Source organism: Glycine soja, chromosome 19, assembly GCF_004193775.1.
Source record: "Glycine soja cultivar W05 chromosome 19, ASM419377v2, whole genome shotgun sequence".
In the NCBI taxonomy this organism is placed as follows: domain Eukaryota; kingdom Viridiplantae; phylum Streptophyta; class Magnoliopsida; order Fabales; family Fabaceae; genus Glycine; species Glycine soja.
Window position 1 is genome coordinate 38,104,170 of NC_041020.1, and position 17,023 is coordinate 38,121,192.

At 32.3% G+C, this 17,023-nt stretch overlaps 2 protein-coding genes across 2 annotated transcripts; both read right to left on the bottom strand.

The window, feature by feature from the left end:
- Nucleotides 1-1,590: 1,590 nt before the first annotated feature.
- LOC114399990 (probable protein S-acyltransferase 1) lies at nucleotides 1,591-10,070 on the bottom strand. The gene is made up of 6 exons (XM_028362229.1): nucleotides 9,663-10,070; nucleotides 8,731-8,910; nucleotides 8,331-8,639; nucleotides 7,483-7,704; nucleotides 2,240-2,668; nucleotides 1,591-2,000 (listed from the first exon to the last, which is right to left on the bottom strand). Exons 1-5 carry the CDS (start codon nucleotides 9,783-9,785, stop codon nucleotides 2,261-2,263), a joined length of 1,242 nt encoding a protein of 413 aa, XP_028218030.1. The 5' UTR covers nucleotides 9,786-10,070; the 3' UTR covers nucleotides 1,591-2,000; nucleotides 2,240-2,260.
- A 2,774-nt stretch (nucleotides 10,071-12,844) lies between these two features.
- LOC114399929 (histone-lysine N-methyltransferase, H3 lysine-9 specific SUVH1-like) lies at nucleotides 12,845-16,839 on the bottom strand. Its single transcript, XM_028362159.1, has 3 exons — nucleotides 16,632-16,839; nucleotides 13,620-15,995; nucleotides 12,845-13,240 (listed from the first exon to the last, which is right to left on the bottom strand). The coding sequence occupies exon 2, from the start codon at nucleotides 15,797-15,799 to the stop codon at nucleotides 13,679-13,681; it is 2,121 nt and encodes a 706-aa protein (XP_028217960.1). The 5' UTR covers nucleotides 15,800-15,995; nucleotides 16,632-16,839; the 3' UTR covers nucleotides 12,845-13,240; nucleotides 13,620-13,678.
- Nucleotides 16,840-17,023: the final 184 nt, after the last annotated feature.

Here is a 17,023-nt window from a genome sequence, read left to right on the forward strand (position 1 = left end):
GAGACTTATAATTTTTTTGTGATTTTTAATAGTCAAATTATTGGTATTTTAAAATTGGATTTGGATAGTTTATGTACTAATTAGCCAATACTTCATGACTTAATTATCATTTGCATTCCACCCGAAATATGCAACAATATGATTTAATTGATTTTTAAGTTTAGGAAAAGGAAAAATTATTTATTACTCCTTATAGTAGATAGAACGCTGTAAAAAAACAAAAAAGATGTATATACTACTAACAATGTAACTTGCATAAATGTTACAGTAAAAAGATATTAACCAATAACATTTCAATAATTTAACTCGAGATCACACACTACTAGTAAGGCTAAAGAGTTTCTCAAGATCCGAAAATAAAATGAACCAATTTGTAATTATTTTAAATTCTAGATTAAAAATGTTCTTCCTTCTCATTGTAATTTAATTTTTTTTTGTTATTAAATTCTTTCAAGCTTGTTCCTCGAAGTAATGAGATAAATGTTAGCACTAGGATCGTATTTTTTCTAATACATTTATTAATTTTGATTGAAATTTATTAAAAATTAAAAAGGTATCCCATGCTAGTAAATGCCTTTGTTCTATTTCAAATCAAAACGAAGGGAGTTCAAGTTTAAATGCACTTATTATTGACAAACTTAGGATGTTACAAGCATTTAAACATTGAATTGGAAATCAACAATTCTATAACCACCGATAAAATTTTGAAGTATGTTTGTCAATGTGAGATGGAAAAGAAGGATATGAGGAGACAAAAAAAGTGAAAAAAGCACGATTCCTTCTGGGATGTTGAAACCTTAGTTATCTTCTTCTAGTATGTATTAGTAACAAATATTGAAGAGCAAGCATGCTAAACAAGTCATTTACCAAGAAGAGTGTTAGAAACACAATCTTGATGGTTGGTTAAAATATACTAGAAATTACAAAATTATAAGTAAGGTCTTGTTAAATAAAGACCGAGAACTACATAATTTTGTGATTTTAAATAAATTTTAACTAACATTAACTAGTGTTAGAAAAAAAAAATGTATTAGAAAGTGTAATGCTAGTATTTCTGTTTGAAATATTCTAAATTTTCCTATTATATTATCTTACTTCCTTTGTATAGTATGTATTAAATGTATTTTATATTTTTAAGACTTTAAAATATATTTACTTTTTCATTTAATGCTTCCTTTGTAAGGAAGTAGGAGGATTAATTAGTAGAAGAATATAACATTAGGGGGCATTTGTTCATGGATTATTTTTACATTTTCATGAATGTTATTCCAAGAAATATAGCATTGGAATATCATTTTTGAGTTTTTTTTTTACAAAAATATTTGGTTATATTTGAACATTCCTGGGAATAAATTTTAAAATTTAAAATATTTAAAAAAAATCATTTGTATTAGACAATAAATTCTCACATTCCTATGTCAATCACTTTTCCACCCTTTCTCATGGGGAATATAAATGTTGAAAAACATGGTAGAAATGAAAATTATAACATTTCTAGGAATTAATAATACCCAAAAATGTTTTTCAAAACTTGTAACAAACATGGGAATATTATATTCTCATCTCCACATTCCTAAGAATTTGATAAGATTTTGTGAAACAAACATTTCATTCCAAATTTTCTTTTACCAAAACTAACAATGCAGTTTGAATTGTAGACAAGATCTACAATCCATACTAAGTTTAAGAAAGAGAATAAAGGGCGAGCATTGTTCATGATTCATTAATTTAGCGCCTTCATTCATTTATATGTCTTGCACTGATATGTGAACATGTGCAAATTCTGGTAACTTGTCATTTGTTTTCTCCTTTTTTGAGTGATGAAAGTATCTGAGTTTCCATTAAGCATATCATTGGTTTCATTCACTTTACAACTGCCATCATAAATCAAGCCACCTATACCTTTTTGCATGCCTCCCCAGTCATAAGCAAATCAACATTATAACCTTGAAATCCACTTTGCCTACAAATATTCCCTTATAGTACATGCCCAAACATATCTGCATCAAAAACAATTGAGATATCTAAATCATACAAGTTCTTAAGTTTCTGTGACTACCACAAGTTATGCAAATTCCTCATGTGTTTCTCTTTTGAATTTAAAAAATCAGACCATGAGGTAGATATGTAAATGACTTTACAAGTTCTTGATCATTGACTACTTAGGACATAAAGTTATGCATGAATAATGAGTAATTTTATGTGTACATAAATATCAAAACAAACATCAAAATGGTACCTTCAAATAAACCAGCTAGAATTATTGCTTCTCTTCATGAGCATTGGCTCCTTCAGTTTTGGATTTCAATTGATCAGCAGGAACAAAAATATCATATTCAACTTCTTTTTCTCCTGCCTTCTTCTTTAGATGATCATCAATGTCATTGTAATCCAATTCCTTCAAAATGGAAGGAACTCGCATACCATCCTTACCATACATTGTTCCCATTTCCATATCAAATTTATGTTTTGAGGTTATAAAACCTTTTTCAAGATCTGAAGTATAGGATTCATCTTGAATATTATTCTCTATTGTAACCCATTCTCTAAAATTGACTAATTTACTTGGGATCTTAGCACAGGAAAGTTCTTTGAAGTTTGCCAATATTCCTTTTGTGAATGGATTTTCCTTTTTATCATATCGGTACCGAAAATTCTCATAAGTTGTCTATTACAAAAGAACATGTCAAAAAGAGTTAGTCTAATACTACTAATATGCCACGTGGTACTTTACATGATAAGACACAAACATATGGGTCAAATTTAAAGGCAAATTACAATGAATACTAAATATGAAACCCAATTAATGTTCAAACCATATATAATAAAAAATTCTCATACAAAAATTTCATCTCTAGCTTCATTTTCATATCTTCACAACACTTTCCAAGGAAACAACAAGAACTTGTATGATATAGCAGCAACATAGTTCAAAGAAAACAATCCCCATAATATATGGTCTAAATTTACTATTGATAACTAAAAGTTTTTTTTATATACATTGTCAATGTAGTGAAAAATCTAAAAGGAATTTACCTTAATATCACATTGTTGAACGATGTGACTTTGGAACCATTTAACTTTATTCCTATTTTTTAGGCATGAACTGTTTATGCTTTTTTTCTATTTGTTAGCAGCTCTCTTTCGGTTATAATTTTTCATAAATATGTTACTTAAATCTGAATAAAATAATCCTTCTGCAATCACAATATCTCCGCTTGTTTCTTTTATCGTTTCACTTCATTTTCAGCCCTTATATAAAAAATACAACAAATTGGTATCCAAAGCTCTTATCTTTGAGGGATCTATGAGTTGAAAGAAACCATAATGGAGGGAGAAACATTATACACAAGGGATCCACCACCAGTTTTTGACGATGAGAAGTACAAGTTATGGGCTGCAACGATGACTACTTATCATTAAGCGTTGGATCTTTGGGAGGCAGTAGAAGAAAACTATGATGTTCTTAAATTACCTTCAAACCCAATGGTAGCTCAAATGAAGAATCACAAAGAGAGGAAGACAAGAAAGGCTAAAAATTGCCTTTTCTGCTATGTCAAAAATAAATTTTTACCAGAATTATGAACTTCAAGTCTACCAAAAAGATTTGGGATTATCTCAAATAATCAAGGCTATGAAAGAACCAAAGGCATGCAAGTGCTCAACTTGGCAAGAGAATTCAAGATGCAGAGCATAAAAGGGACTAAAACAATTAAAGGCTATGTTGATTGGTTGTTAAACATAGCAAATAAATTGTAACTTCTTGGGAAAGACTTTCCAGATGAAAGAATAGTGCAGAAAATTCTAGTTACTATACCTAAAAAGTATGGATCGAAGATATTGGTGTTGGAGGAGTCAAAAGACCTGTCAACCATCACCTTGGGAGAATTGATAAATGCTTTGCAGGCACGTGAGCATAGAAGAATAATGAGACAAAAGGAGCTAGTACAAGGTGCTTTTCGTATGAAAGCACAAAATTCAAGAGATGGCAAAGACAAGAAGAACAACAAATGGAAGAACAAAAAATCAGAACACTCCAACAAGCACCAAGATGAGACCTTTCCTCCATGTTCGCATTTCAAAATGACAAACCATCCTCAAGCAAGATGTTGGTGGAGGCCAAATGTCAAGTGCAAAAAATGTGGCAATATAGGACATGTAGAGCGAATCTGCAAGTTTAAACCAGAGGAGGCAAAGGTGACTACAAAGGAACAAGAAGATGAGGAGTTCAAATGATTTATGGTTAATAGTCAATGACTACACAAACCATATGACCAATGACCAGAAGCTCTTTAAAGACCTTGACAAAATCATTGTTTCCAAAGTAAATATTGGAAATGGTGATTCATCTCAGTCAAGGGAAATGGACCATGGCTATTGACAACTTGATAGGTTTGAAATATATCTCGGATGCCTTATATGTGCCTAGCATTGACCAAAATTTGCTCAATGTTGCACAACTTGTAGAAAAGGGCTACAAAGTCATATTTGAAGACAATTGGTGTTTGATCAAAGACACAAAAGGAAAAGACACATTTAGGGTGACATGAAAGCTAAAAGCCATGCTCTAAATCTGATGGACGAGGAGCAAATAGTTTTCTCAAACACAGTGTTAAACTATGGCACAAAAGACTCAAACATTTCCACCTTGTTGAACTTTGATACATGCATAAGCATGCCTTGGTGAAAGGTGTCTCAATGCTTGAAGACAAGTTGGCTGATTGTGTGGCTTGACAATATGGTAAGCTAGTCAGAAAATTATTTTCTTAAATATCTTGGAGAGTAATTCGAAAGTTGCAGCTGGTACATATAGATGTTGGGGGACCTTAGAGAGTATCATGCTTAAATGGTAATAAATACTATATTATATTTATCAATGATTATACCAAATTTGTTGGATTTATTTCTTTAAATCCAAGATTGAGGTTGCTAATATTTTCTAGAAGTATAAAGCATTGGTAGAGAATCAAAGTGGTTGTATGTTGCAAACAATAAGGTCTGACAATGTGAAGGAATACACAAATGATGTTTTTGATAAATTTTATGAAGAAGTTGGCATTGAGAGCAAACTCATTGTGCCTTACATCCTACAACAGAATAGTGTAAGTGAGAGAAAAAATAGAAGCATCATGGAAGAACCTGGAGTAGAGATGTCAACCACAAAATGGAAAATTTCTTGGGAGTAAAGATGTCAAATTCATGGAAGATCAGCAATGGAGTTGGGGGGAACCAATAAAGACGAACCTGCCAAAAGCCCCACAATTCTTTGATGATAATGTAGATGACATTCATGTTAGAGGTACAAGATCTTTATCTGAGATTTATCAAAGGAGTAATGTTGTTTATCTTAGAACTTGTAAAATTTGAAAAAGCTAAGAAGGATGAAAAGTGGGTAAATGCTATGAAGGAAGAGTTAAAGATGATAAAAAAATGAAACTTAGGAGCTAGTGGATAGACCTCAACACAAGCAACTTATAAGAGTCAAATGGGTTTATAGAACCAAACTCAATTCGAATAGTTCTATAAATAAATACAAGGCCAAGTTGGTGGTGAAAGGCTCATCTCAGATGTTTGGAAAGAGTTTTTTAGAAATGTTTGCTCCGGTTACACACCTTGATACAATTAGAATTCTACTTGCCTTGATTGTGCATAAAGGATGGAAAACTTATATTTTAGATGTAAAATCTGTGTTTCTAAATGGTTACTTATAGGAGGAGATTTATGAAGATTAGCCTGAAGGGTTTTAAGTTAAAGGGGAGGAGGAGAAAGTTACAAGTTGAAAAAGGCGTTATATGGTCTTAAACAGGCTCTTAGGGCTTGGTATAGCAAGACAAAAATGACCATTTTCAAGATCTTGGATTTGTCAAAAGTCCTAGTGAAGCTACATTATATGTGAAATTGGTTGATGCTAATTTAATCATAATTTCTATCTATGTTGATGACCTCCTTATGACAGGCACGAATGAAAAACTAATAATGGAGTTTAAAGTTGAAATGCTCCAAGTGCATGAGATGGAAGATCTTGGTTTGATGTACTTTTTATGGGATGAAAGTAAAAAAAGATCATGATGGAGTCTTTATATGCCAAAAGAAGTATACAAAGGAGATACTTAAAAAGTTCTGAATGGAGTATTGCAAAAGTATTACCACTCCAATGAATCAAATGGAAAATTTTAGCAAAGCTGATAGACCTGATAAAGTTGATGAAATGCATCACAGAAGCATGATTGATTGCTTAATGTATCTTACTGCAACTAGACCTGACATTTTGTTTGCATTAAGTATACTTTCAAGGTTCATGCATTGTGCTAGTGAAGTACATTTGCAAGTTGCCAAATGAGTTGTTAGATATATTAAGGGCACTTTAGACTATGGTGTGATGTACTCTCATTCTCATAATTTTAAGCTTCATGGATACTCTGATAATGACTAGTTAGGTTGTGTTTATGACATGAGAAACACCTTTGATTATTGTTTTACTTTGGTTTTCTAGAGTTTTTTCTTGGTGTTCCAAAAAGCAAGAAGTTATAGCTCAATCAAATGCAAAAGCATGCATTTGTTGTTGTTGTAGTGAATCAGACTCTTTGGATCAAAAACATCATGACAAATTTGCATATGGAACAAGGAGAGAGAACACAAATGTTTGTGAACAACCAGACTCCAATCTCAATTGCCAATGATCCAATATTTCATGGCAAAACAAAGCATTTCAAGATTAGGTTTTTTCTTCTAAGAGAGGTTCAAAGGGGAGGAGAAGTAAAGCTATTGTACGGCAAAACAGAGAATTAAAGTGTTGACATTCTAACCAAGGCACTTTCAAAAGCCAGATTTGAATACATGAGACCAAAGCTTGGAGTCTTGAGTTTCAAAGTCAAGGAGGAGTGTTGAACAATGTGATTGTTGGAACCATTTAACAAACTACAGAAGATCATATTTTTATGCTATTTTTTAGGAAAATAACAGTCATGTTGACGGATAGGATGAAACTGTTTTATTCTTTTTTTTTTGGCATAATTAGTTTATTGTTTTTTCTATTTGTTAGCCACTTTCTTTTAAGTTAAAATGTTTTGTAAATAAGTTTCTTATATCTTAATAAAATAAGTCTTATGGAGTCACAATATCCCCGTTTATTTCTTTTATCGATACACTTCATTTTCAGTCCCTATAAACAAAAACTTCACACATCATACTAATGAATAGAAGGATGTGTATAAATCAAACTCTATAACCAACAACCAATTCTAAACTTTCCTAATAATGAATTAATTATAACTAAAAATTCCACAAATACGTACAAAAAGAAACCAACTCGTAGAGGTTTTATTTTATAGACAAATATTAATTGTTAGTTTATTTATTTTTTTATCAACGGGGAGGATTGAACCCACAACACCTTTCCCTCATAGAAGTTGGAATTATAATTAATGTTCATCCATAGCTTATAGAAGTAGATAATGTAGAGCATTAAAAAAAACATTATACCTGATTAGTCGAAATCAAATAAAGATGGAAAACTGTTAGCCCTCCCACAAACCAAACAGCTATGAAGCAATATACAATGAGAGTAACTGATAGGACATCGTGTGATATGTTGACCCACAATCTACCTTCTTGTCGAAGAAGGTTAACCCAGGAAAATGAAAACACGTATATACACAACAAGGTTGATGATGATATGAACAATATGAAGAATGGGTAGTTACGCTGAACAAACATGAAGACAAGGAAGAAAGTTAGGTTCTGTTGAAGATAAGAGAAATGTGAAGTTCACTATCTATTGCGTAAATGGGTTAAATATAGTAAAACACATACATAAATTTATCAATATGTAAAAGTGTAAAGAAGAAAAACAAAAAGGACTTTTCTAATCATATGTTAATTAAGGGACACTAGTCTGCCCATGTGCATTGAAGCAATGAAACTATCTTAATACTACAACTAAATTGAAAACAAAATGTACAACATTGTAATGTCTTTGATGTTTTAATATATTTTTCACTATATGAAAAATGAGATAAATGCAAGCAATTTATATTTCGATAGCATTATAAAAATCATTTACTATTAATGCATTCTAATTAAATTCAACAAATAATATATAATTAGGATTTAATTTAAATATATTGATAATATAAAAAAATTATATTATTATTTAATTATGAATTATCATATATAATAAGATTATTGATTTTTATAATAACTATTTAAAAAAAATATTTATAAAAAATATTTATATTGATTTGAAATTTTGATAACATTAAAAAATTTAAACTAAAAGTCCATACAAATTAAACTCTATAATATAATAATTAAGAATAACTTATACTTACTGATCCAATACATTGACCAACCCAAGGACAATGATGATCAAACTTCTGAACACAATTATTGCAAATGGAGCAATGGGAAGCACGTGGTGGACGATATAACAAGCAAGTATCACAAAATTTCACCTTCACTGTGTGGCCATTGACTAACACATCTTTCACTCTGGGCAACTTAAGATTAGGGGCCCTATTATTTACCCATTCCATGGATGGTGTGTTTATGTCTAATGGTTCATCTAATTCAGGTGGGTGAGCATTTCTGGGAATAATTCCTGGATCTCTACCAGATGTCATGAAGAGAAAAATAAAATCCTGTCGCAACCAATGAAATTTGTCATGTTAAGAATATCATCACCATGCCAAATACTCATTATTGAAAAGAAAACATTTCAACTTTACCAACCAAAACTGTGAGAATCACTGCTCCAATTAGTACAGGGTTGCTAAAGTGAGGGTCTTCTTCCTTTAGTGATACTAACATTCTTATGCAAAATGTTATTGCAGGACCTCCAATCAAGAATGATGTTAGAAACAGAGATGATGCATCCTGACCAAAAACTAATCTTCCACCACATAGAAATTTCTGACATAAAGAAAAGGTTTATAAAAAATTAGTTTATATAAACACTACACTTAACCTTTATATATAGTCTAAGGCCCTATAGACTGGTTCCTAAATAAACAACTCAAGGAACTTTAATATAATCAGTGTTCAAAACACTTCTACCTACTTCCAAAGAACTTTAACATAGAAAATGGTTTGAGCATTCAAGGAACAATTTTTGGATAATATTTGGATGTTCATCAATCTCTCAAACACCAAAAACAAACATCTTGCACTAATCCAAATCTACTAAAAAAACAGAAAATTCTCTCTCTTAATTCTACTCATGAACAACAAAGTAACCTTAAGGGAATTGCTCCACTCACCCATAAAAACTAAAAATTCTAAAAAATAAGGGCACAAATATAATTTTTTATATTTTATCAAGCAACACATATTAATTTTATCAAGTAACACCATCTTCATTTCAATCATCGTAAGATCTCATTTTTCACCCTTAGAGCATCAAATATCTCACATAAAACTTGTAACATCCAATAAACTAAACAAAACACGAAAATGGTTAAAACAAATATTTCTTTTTTCATTCTCCCCAACAATTAATCTTTCTTTGTCAAACATCTGCACCAAAACCAATATGTTTTGTGAAACCAATACGACAAAAGTTTTTATTTTGATCAAAGAAAAACATTAAGTGACACAAATACTAAAAAGGGTGTATGAAAATTTCAAGGAAACAACAAAACAACAAGGGGAAAAAAAAAGTATACATTGTTTCCTTTCCAAACACGGTAGACCCTTTGTTTAACATTGGAAGATTCCATTGAGACGATCCTGGAAGGGGAGGGAGAGGCCAAGTTGTTATTTTGGAGGTAGGAGTTGTTGGTGAACATAATGGCATACGATAATATTGAGTCTCTGTTGTTGTTGTTGCTGCAATGATCACCTTTGTTGTTGGCAAAAACCCACGTGCATGTGTTGCATGCGTTGTATTGACTTAAGATTTTTGCTTCTTCGTGTGATTTTTAATTATTATTGTCCCTCACCGCGAGATCAATTGGCCGTGGTAGGGGAACAACAAGAAGGGAATTAAATTTCCCTTCTAAAGTTCCTTCCCTTTCTTTCTCACAAACTCATTTTCCCACACCCCTTGACCTCTCTCTCTCCATCTCTCTCTCTTCTCCCCCATGAAAACAGCATTGCTCTAACCAATTTTCAAATTTCACCGGTCTTTTCTCAGGTACTAACTATTTTAGAAAAGAACATAGCTAAATCCTATATATATGGTAAGAAATTATTTTTGAGTAAGTGGGAATGACTTGGCATTATTTTTCTTATCACTTGCATTCGAAAATCTTACCACTCTTGCATCATTACAAAACCTCAACCCCTAGTTGAACATCATAATTTTTTTGTTATTCATTTGAGTCCCCCGTCTTGAGCAATCAAATGTTTAGTATTTTTTTTATTAAGTAACTAATCATTAATCAATTATTCTTGCATTCGCACGAGTCACATTTGGCGATAGGATGGACTTAGGAGATCCAAATAGATGGCTTTTATAAAATAGGTAAAGACATTATCATTTTAATGTTATTTTTTATTTTAATTTTCTGAAATACTAAATGATAACACATGCATGATTATCATTCATTAAGGTTATTATATAATATAAGAGTTTACATTCTATTGAGGTATCAATGAAAAAAATGAAGTTTATTTTTATTATCTTTTCTTTGTAGCTTTAATGGTAAATTTTAGGAGTAGTGATAGAATAGTCTCTTGGAGCCTATCATTTGCCTTTACATATGTTCTAAAACAATTTATGTCTATAATTATTTTCTTAAAAATAAATAATTAAACATATTAGACAGAACCAAACAGTAGTAAAAACTTATATTTTTTTTAAATTTAAAAGTTAACACAATAGAAAATAAACGTATTGTTTCAAAAATAGTACTTATATATTTAATTAATAACTTTATCTCACACAATTTATCATTTTATAAATTTGTTGTAAAAAAATAATTTGATGTAATGCAACTAATTTGATATAATATTGTATCATATTTAAATTTACATAATAATATTATAGATTTAAATCACTTAATTTTTTTAATTTATAAGTATTTATATTTATTTTTTAAAGTATAATTCACATCTTCAAAGATATAAATTAAAAAAGAGATAAACACAGTAACATGAATATAGAGAAAATATAATTATAACATTTATTTTATACACAGAATAATTTGTATTTATTATAGGACAATTGATATTATAAGATGAATAATATTATAGTATTACTGGACAAAAAATATTGTATGACAAATACTAGTAGTACTCAAATTTTATAAGACGTTTTTGTTTACAAAATTATTAATGTTTTACAAATCCAAGACTAAATAATTTTCCAAAAAATCATATTAACCCCAAAATTTAATTTTTAATTTGTATAAATTAATTTTATTTTATAAAAATATTTTATTTTTTATTTTATTTACTTCTCTTATAAATGTTTAAGAAGTTTTTTGAAAGAGACCTTAAAAATTAAAATCAAGTGAATTATCAATAAAATCTAACTTAATTAATTGAAAGTGGATAAGTTATTATAAATTATCTAGAAAACATTTGATTCATCCAAAATCGATTTGCCTTTCAACTGGTTGCATCCTATCTAATCTGCCATTCATTTTTTTTCGTGTATTTTTTACTCTCTTTTTTTGTAGTGGAATGTATATTTTACTCAAAAACAAAACACGTTCAGAACAGAAAAAACACTCATACGTAAAGAAAGAGCATTTATCTTCCAGGAAATGGTTTTCACTCTTAGTTACTTCATGTGTGAAATGCTTTTCAATTTTTTCTGAAATGTTTAGTTATTACCAAAGCTCAAAATGAAAAAAAAAACTTTTTTTTTTATTTTTCTCTATTTTTATTGAATATGGAAACAGTGTAAGTAAACAATCCCCTAAACAAAAATCATGTTATTCAAACACGCTTTTAATTACAATCAATTCTATCGATGACGTCCACAAACGCACTACGCCACCCAAAATATCAAGATGGAATTGATTATTGACCTATGAATCCAACAATCATATCCAAAAATAACCATTTATGCAAGTTATTAATGAAATGGAAAATCACAAAAACAAACAATTATGACCTGAAGTCATGTTAAAATGGAGCACCGGAAAACAGTGAGGGGAAAGAACATTTCAAAATGCCAATGAAGAAGGAGTGGAAAACGATTTACATGGGAAAAAGTTTCAGATGAGTGAAAAAAAAGGGGAGAACATTTTCCAAGAGTTTCATAAATTACACACAATAAAATAAAACATGCACATGCACATGCGGAAATCAAGGTGAGGTCATGAGAGAGAGAAATGAGGAGAAAAAAATAACCTTAGCATAAATTACACCACCATACATTAGCTTTTTCTGTAAGCTCTTATTTGTGTTTTAATATTATAAACTTAGGGTTATTGTTTCTGCACCTCCAAGGAGCTTCCTGCACCCCCTTTTTGGTTTCCGAAATGCACCCCGTTTTTGGCTTCCGAATTACCAATCCAGAAGGTAAAAAAAATAAAATCCGGAAGGTGCAGGAATCAACTTGGAGGAGCAGGAAGCAATAGCCTAAAGTTGTTTTTTAAAGAACTTTTGTATAAAAGTATTCGATCCAGCTTTTTTTAAAGGAAAAAAAAAACTAAACTAAACCAAACCAAATAGTTGGCGTGAATGCCCACGGCAATAATACTTTTATGAGGTTCAAAATGAAATATATCTAAATAAACTAAAAAATATTATCACAAGTCATTTTGAAAATTTTAACTAAATACTTTTCTGCAAAGTATAGATTTCTAAACATAAGGTTCATTTTCTCTAGTTTCATTTCCAAAAGAAAAACACGGTAAATTTTCGGAACCATCCAAGGGGAACTATACTAATAAATTTAAACCAACTATTTGTAGGATTAAAATATCCACTGGCCAAGCATATGCAAAAGAATAGAATATCAGGATGGTTTTTGGAAATGATGGGCAACAAACAAAATATTCAATTCTACAGGTCAAATTTAATTTTACCATGTGGACTACTAAAAAAGCCCTACTACTCAAAATCCATCCCAAAAAAAATAAAAGGGTATCTAACAGCAGAAAAAGAAACAATCTACACAAAATGTGTCTTACAGTTAACTTTTACACCTTAACTTACCCTCAATAGCAAAATAGACAACTTGCTCTTTCATGTGCCAATTTACTAGGTTTGCCAAAAAAGAAAAGTTGGTCTCTGCTAACATCTTTCTACACAGTTCCATCCTGCTGTCTGACTTATATAGCTAAAGCTGAGAAACAAAAAGCATTGACATAAATCAGATTTTCCTTTTTTTGTGAACCAACCATGTGAAATCCGAATTATATAAAAAAAGTTATGCTATTTCTACACCAGAGAGACAGAAATCATAATTTTTTAGCTTAGAAAACAAATACATTGTTAGTCCTTTAACCAATCAATACACAACATTAAGTAATAATTGATTCAGCATTGCCAAGGTTAGGTCAAGCAAAGGATTTCAAGCATGCATGTTAGTTATAAAAATATTCATGTACCTTCAACAACTTTTGCTTAATCATTGATCATGAAAAGCATGATAAAGGGAGGGACAAAGTATATAAATAATCATTTAGTTTATAAGAAAGTAATTTGGAAAAATGTAGACTAACCTTATCCTTAAGTATATTCATTCGGAGGCCTCCTCCTCCAAAATTCATTAGACAATTAATTAACAAAAGTAACCCCTGCATTTTACAGATCCACATAAGCATTTCTTTTTCCTCTGACCTACTTTGAGAGGAAGAACTGCCCCATAATCATAAGTCAACTCCATCATAGGCGGGATATGTCTGATTGCATAGAAAGCAATGTGGAGATCTGACTCGTTCTTATTTTCACGTATGACTGGACGCCATAATACATTTGGAGAGCAGCAGTGGTTCATAAACCGAGCAACATTTCCTTCATTTTTTGCTGATATATAAAGCGGGGATGGGATTTTCGGAGCTTCAGTATCACCAGGAAAAACTTCCAGTTGCTGATAAATGCGAGTAGAATCAAAAATGTAATCATCTTCATTGTCACCACCAAGCTCCTCCATTCTAGCACTATCTACAACTTCCCCTGCATACTCACATAAGAAAGTTCCTGCACGAATAGAATCCCATGATCTAAGACCCCAACCTTTATTCTTGGTTCTGAAAACCTCCAAACGAAATTTCAAGCCACTTTGAGAAACCCGATTTCGGCAATTGGAAGGACATTGACAAGAAGGGCCACACTCATATATCACAGATTTTAAGTCCGCAAGTAACGAAGCTGAAGAATATGGAAGATAGCCTCCATTTTTTTGAATGCAAGGACAATTAAAATTGTTAGGTTGACATCCACCAACACAAGGGCATCCAGTAGAAGATTCCACAGGAGCAGTTGGCCTCAAATTCTTTAGAGTTGGGATGTAAGTGAAATATGCAGGGCCCTTCTCATTATCAACATCATTCACAAGACATACAGGTATATTTTCAGCCCCAGAAGTAAGATCAGGTAATATAACCCCAGCTCTTGAAGCAGATTTCTCAGTCCATTGTTGAATGGATTTCCAAATCATATAAGCTTGAGGCTGTCCGGGCAACCTGACTAAGTTATACTTGAATACATTGAAACCAGATTTTGCTTTCTCCACCCAGGAATTTTGAATCTTGTAAAGGCCATCATAGACGTAAATCTTCCCAGTTGGATGTTGTGGATCCCTCAAACCCCTAATTACTCTTACTTCATTACCTCTATGCGCACTCTTCTCCAATGCAAGATTACCCCTTTCAAGCTTTTGATCACTTGCTCCCTTGTCACGGTTCACCCCACCTTGGCCACTGTAAATCAACACATCCCCATCCTCCACATTATCTTCATACCCTCCAGATGAGACGATACTTACAGCTAAAGGCTCTTCTTCTTGACTGGTTTTGCCAATGTAATCAATTCCAGCCATAGAAGGAGCATGTAAGCCCACTAAGCACAATTCAAATCTGAAAAAGAAAATATCCCCAATCTCAACACCAGGCACAACTCCAATACGTTTCTTGCTGTTGGTCCGAATCCCTTTATTCATCATAATTGCACCTGCCTTCAAATCAGGCCGTTTTGCTCCAGAGTTAGCTGCCCTATTTGAATCTTCAATTTGTCCAAGCTTTCTTCGCATCACTTCATATATCATGAGTGTATATGCAACTGAATCCCTGCTACCTTCTGGTTGACTAAGTACATCGAAAACCAGTGCATTGAGTGATTTGAGAATATCAGCAGCGACTGCATCCGGATCAACATCAACAGAAACAGAACCACCACTCTGTCTTGCCTTAGTCTTCTTATTTGACTTGCGCTTTGACCTCCCAGTCCCAGTTCCTTCATCTGCATCAATTTCCTCTATCTCAACATTACTATAGCCATCTTCCTCTGTGACCCATCCACGACTTCGGGTATTCTTTTGCGATGAGCCCACGTCTCCATTTGCAGCACCAGTGGGTGTCCTAAATGAATTAATTGGAACTGCAGTAGATACCGGAGCTGCAGGAACGCGTTGACCAGATGGGGTTTGCGCATTCTGTTCAGAGAGCCTCTGGGATTCCGAGGAGATAAAGAAAGGATAGAAGGGTGCAACACCTGAAGGGAAAGGGCCTGAAGGAGAAACACACACAAAAGGGGCACCACCTTGTGGAGTTGAAGATGAAGCAGGATTAGATGGTGAAGGGAACACAGGAACAAGAGTTCTTAAGGGCTTCACATTTAAAACCCTAGTCTTATCAAAGGACTCAGATGCAGGTGTAGTACCTTGACCAAAATGGTGTTCCATTGGTACAATTTTAAAGCAGTACAAATACTCTCTCTTCTACAAGCAACCTTGCCCAAAGTATAGTACCCAACAATCTCAGTGTACAGAAAAATCAATGAAATGCTAGATAATATAAATTAAAGTACAAAAGACCACACACTACAAGGAATGAAAGATGCAATCCTTGGAGTCAACACTGGGAAATACAACACAGTTCCTGAAACAAACATGCAAGAAAATTTGGAGTCAGTAGCCAAGAAAAACGACAAAAAATAAATCTATCCAAAATGTTAAAACAAAAGGGGGGAAAAAACAAGCAAACAAACAAACAAAATTAGATTGCGGAATAGAACCATAAAATTTCTGGCAGCCATCCCCATTCAGATAAAAAAGGAGAAAATTGAAAAACAAAAATCTAAAGAAAGCAAAGCTCAAAAGATAAAAGATAAAGGAGGAAAATAATTGCGTTGCTGAACAGAACCATAAAATTTCTTACAGTCATCCCCATTCAGATGAAAGAGGGACAAAAATTGGGTCTCTGAATAAAACCACAAAAATTTCTTACAGCCACCCTCATTCAGATAAAAGAGGAGAAAATTGAAAAAAAAAAGAATCTAACAACACACAAAAAAAAATAATCTAACGACAAAAAGAAACATGCAAAGGAACCACCTCGAAGGAACGAAAAGAACCAGAAAATGGTGAGAAAGAGAGATGAAAAAAATACAATCTTTAAATCCTAATTCCGATCAGATCGGTTTAGGGGCAAGAATATCAAATCCAGGGTGTGGACTCCTAACTTGAATTACAAAATGGAATCTTTCAGACAAAAAAGGTGAAAATTGAAGCAAACCTGAAGTGGTTTTTGCATATTAAACTAAGCTTCAATCAGAGTCCATGAAACTTCTCCAAACCGAAGCTGCTTCGGCGTTTTGGAGAGAGAAAGACAGAGAGAGAGAGAGAATTTTTGTTGTTGTTCTGTCTTTACGTGGTTTCAGAAATCAGAAATGATCATGTGCAAGTGAGACGCACCAAGTGGTGCTGTTTCTTAGATTATGATGTATGTGTGGCGACATCTGGTTGGACACTTAAGGTAAGCGTGAAAACGTGTTTTTATTGTAAGGAGGCTTCGAAGGTGGCCCCATGGGTCAGATTTGATCGGAATGGAATGATGAAAGGGGTAACCAAATGGAGAATTAGTGGGGGGAATGTGAGAAAATTAATACAATTAAATATTGCATGCTA

What these genes read in the sequence shown, in the direction of transcription:
- LOC114399990 (XM_028362229.1), bottom strand. Translation starts at nt 9,785, where the DNA reads ATGTTCACCAACAACTCCTACCTCCAAAATAACAACTTGGCCTCTCCC. An exon ending in GTGTTTGGAAAGGAAACAAT is followed by an intron (nt 8,911 to 9,662) that starts GTATACTTTTTT and finishes TCTTTATGTCAG; the next exon opens with AAATTTCTATGTGGTGGAAG. An exon ending in CAGTGATTCTCACAGTTTTG is followed by an intron (nt 8,640 to 8,730) that starts GTTGGTAAAGTT and finishes TGGTTGCGACAG; the next exon opens with GATTTTATTTTTCTCTTCAT.
- LOC114399929 (XM_028362159.1), bottom strand. Translation starts at nt 15,799, where the DNA reads ATGGAACACCATTTTGGTCAAGGTACTACACCTGCATCTGAGTCCTTT.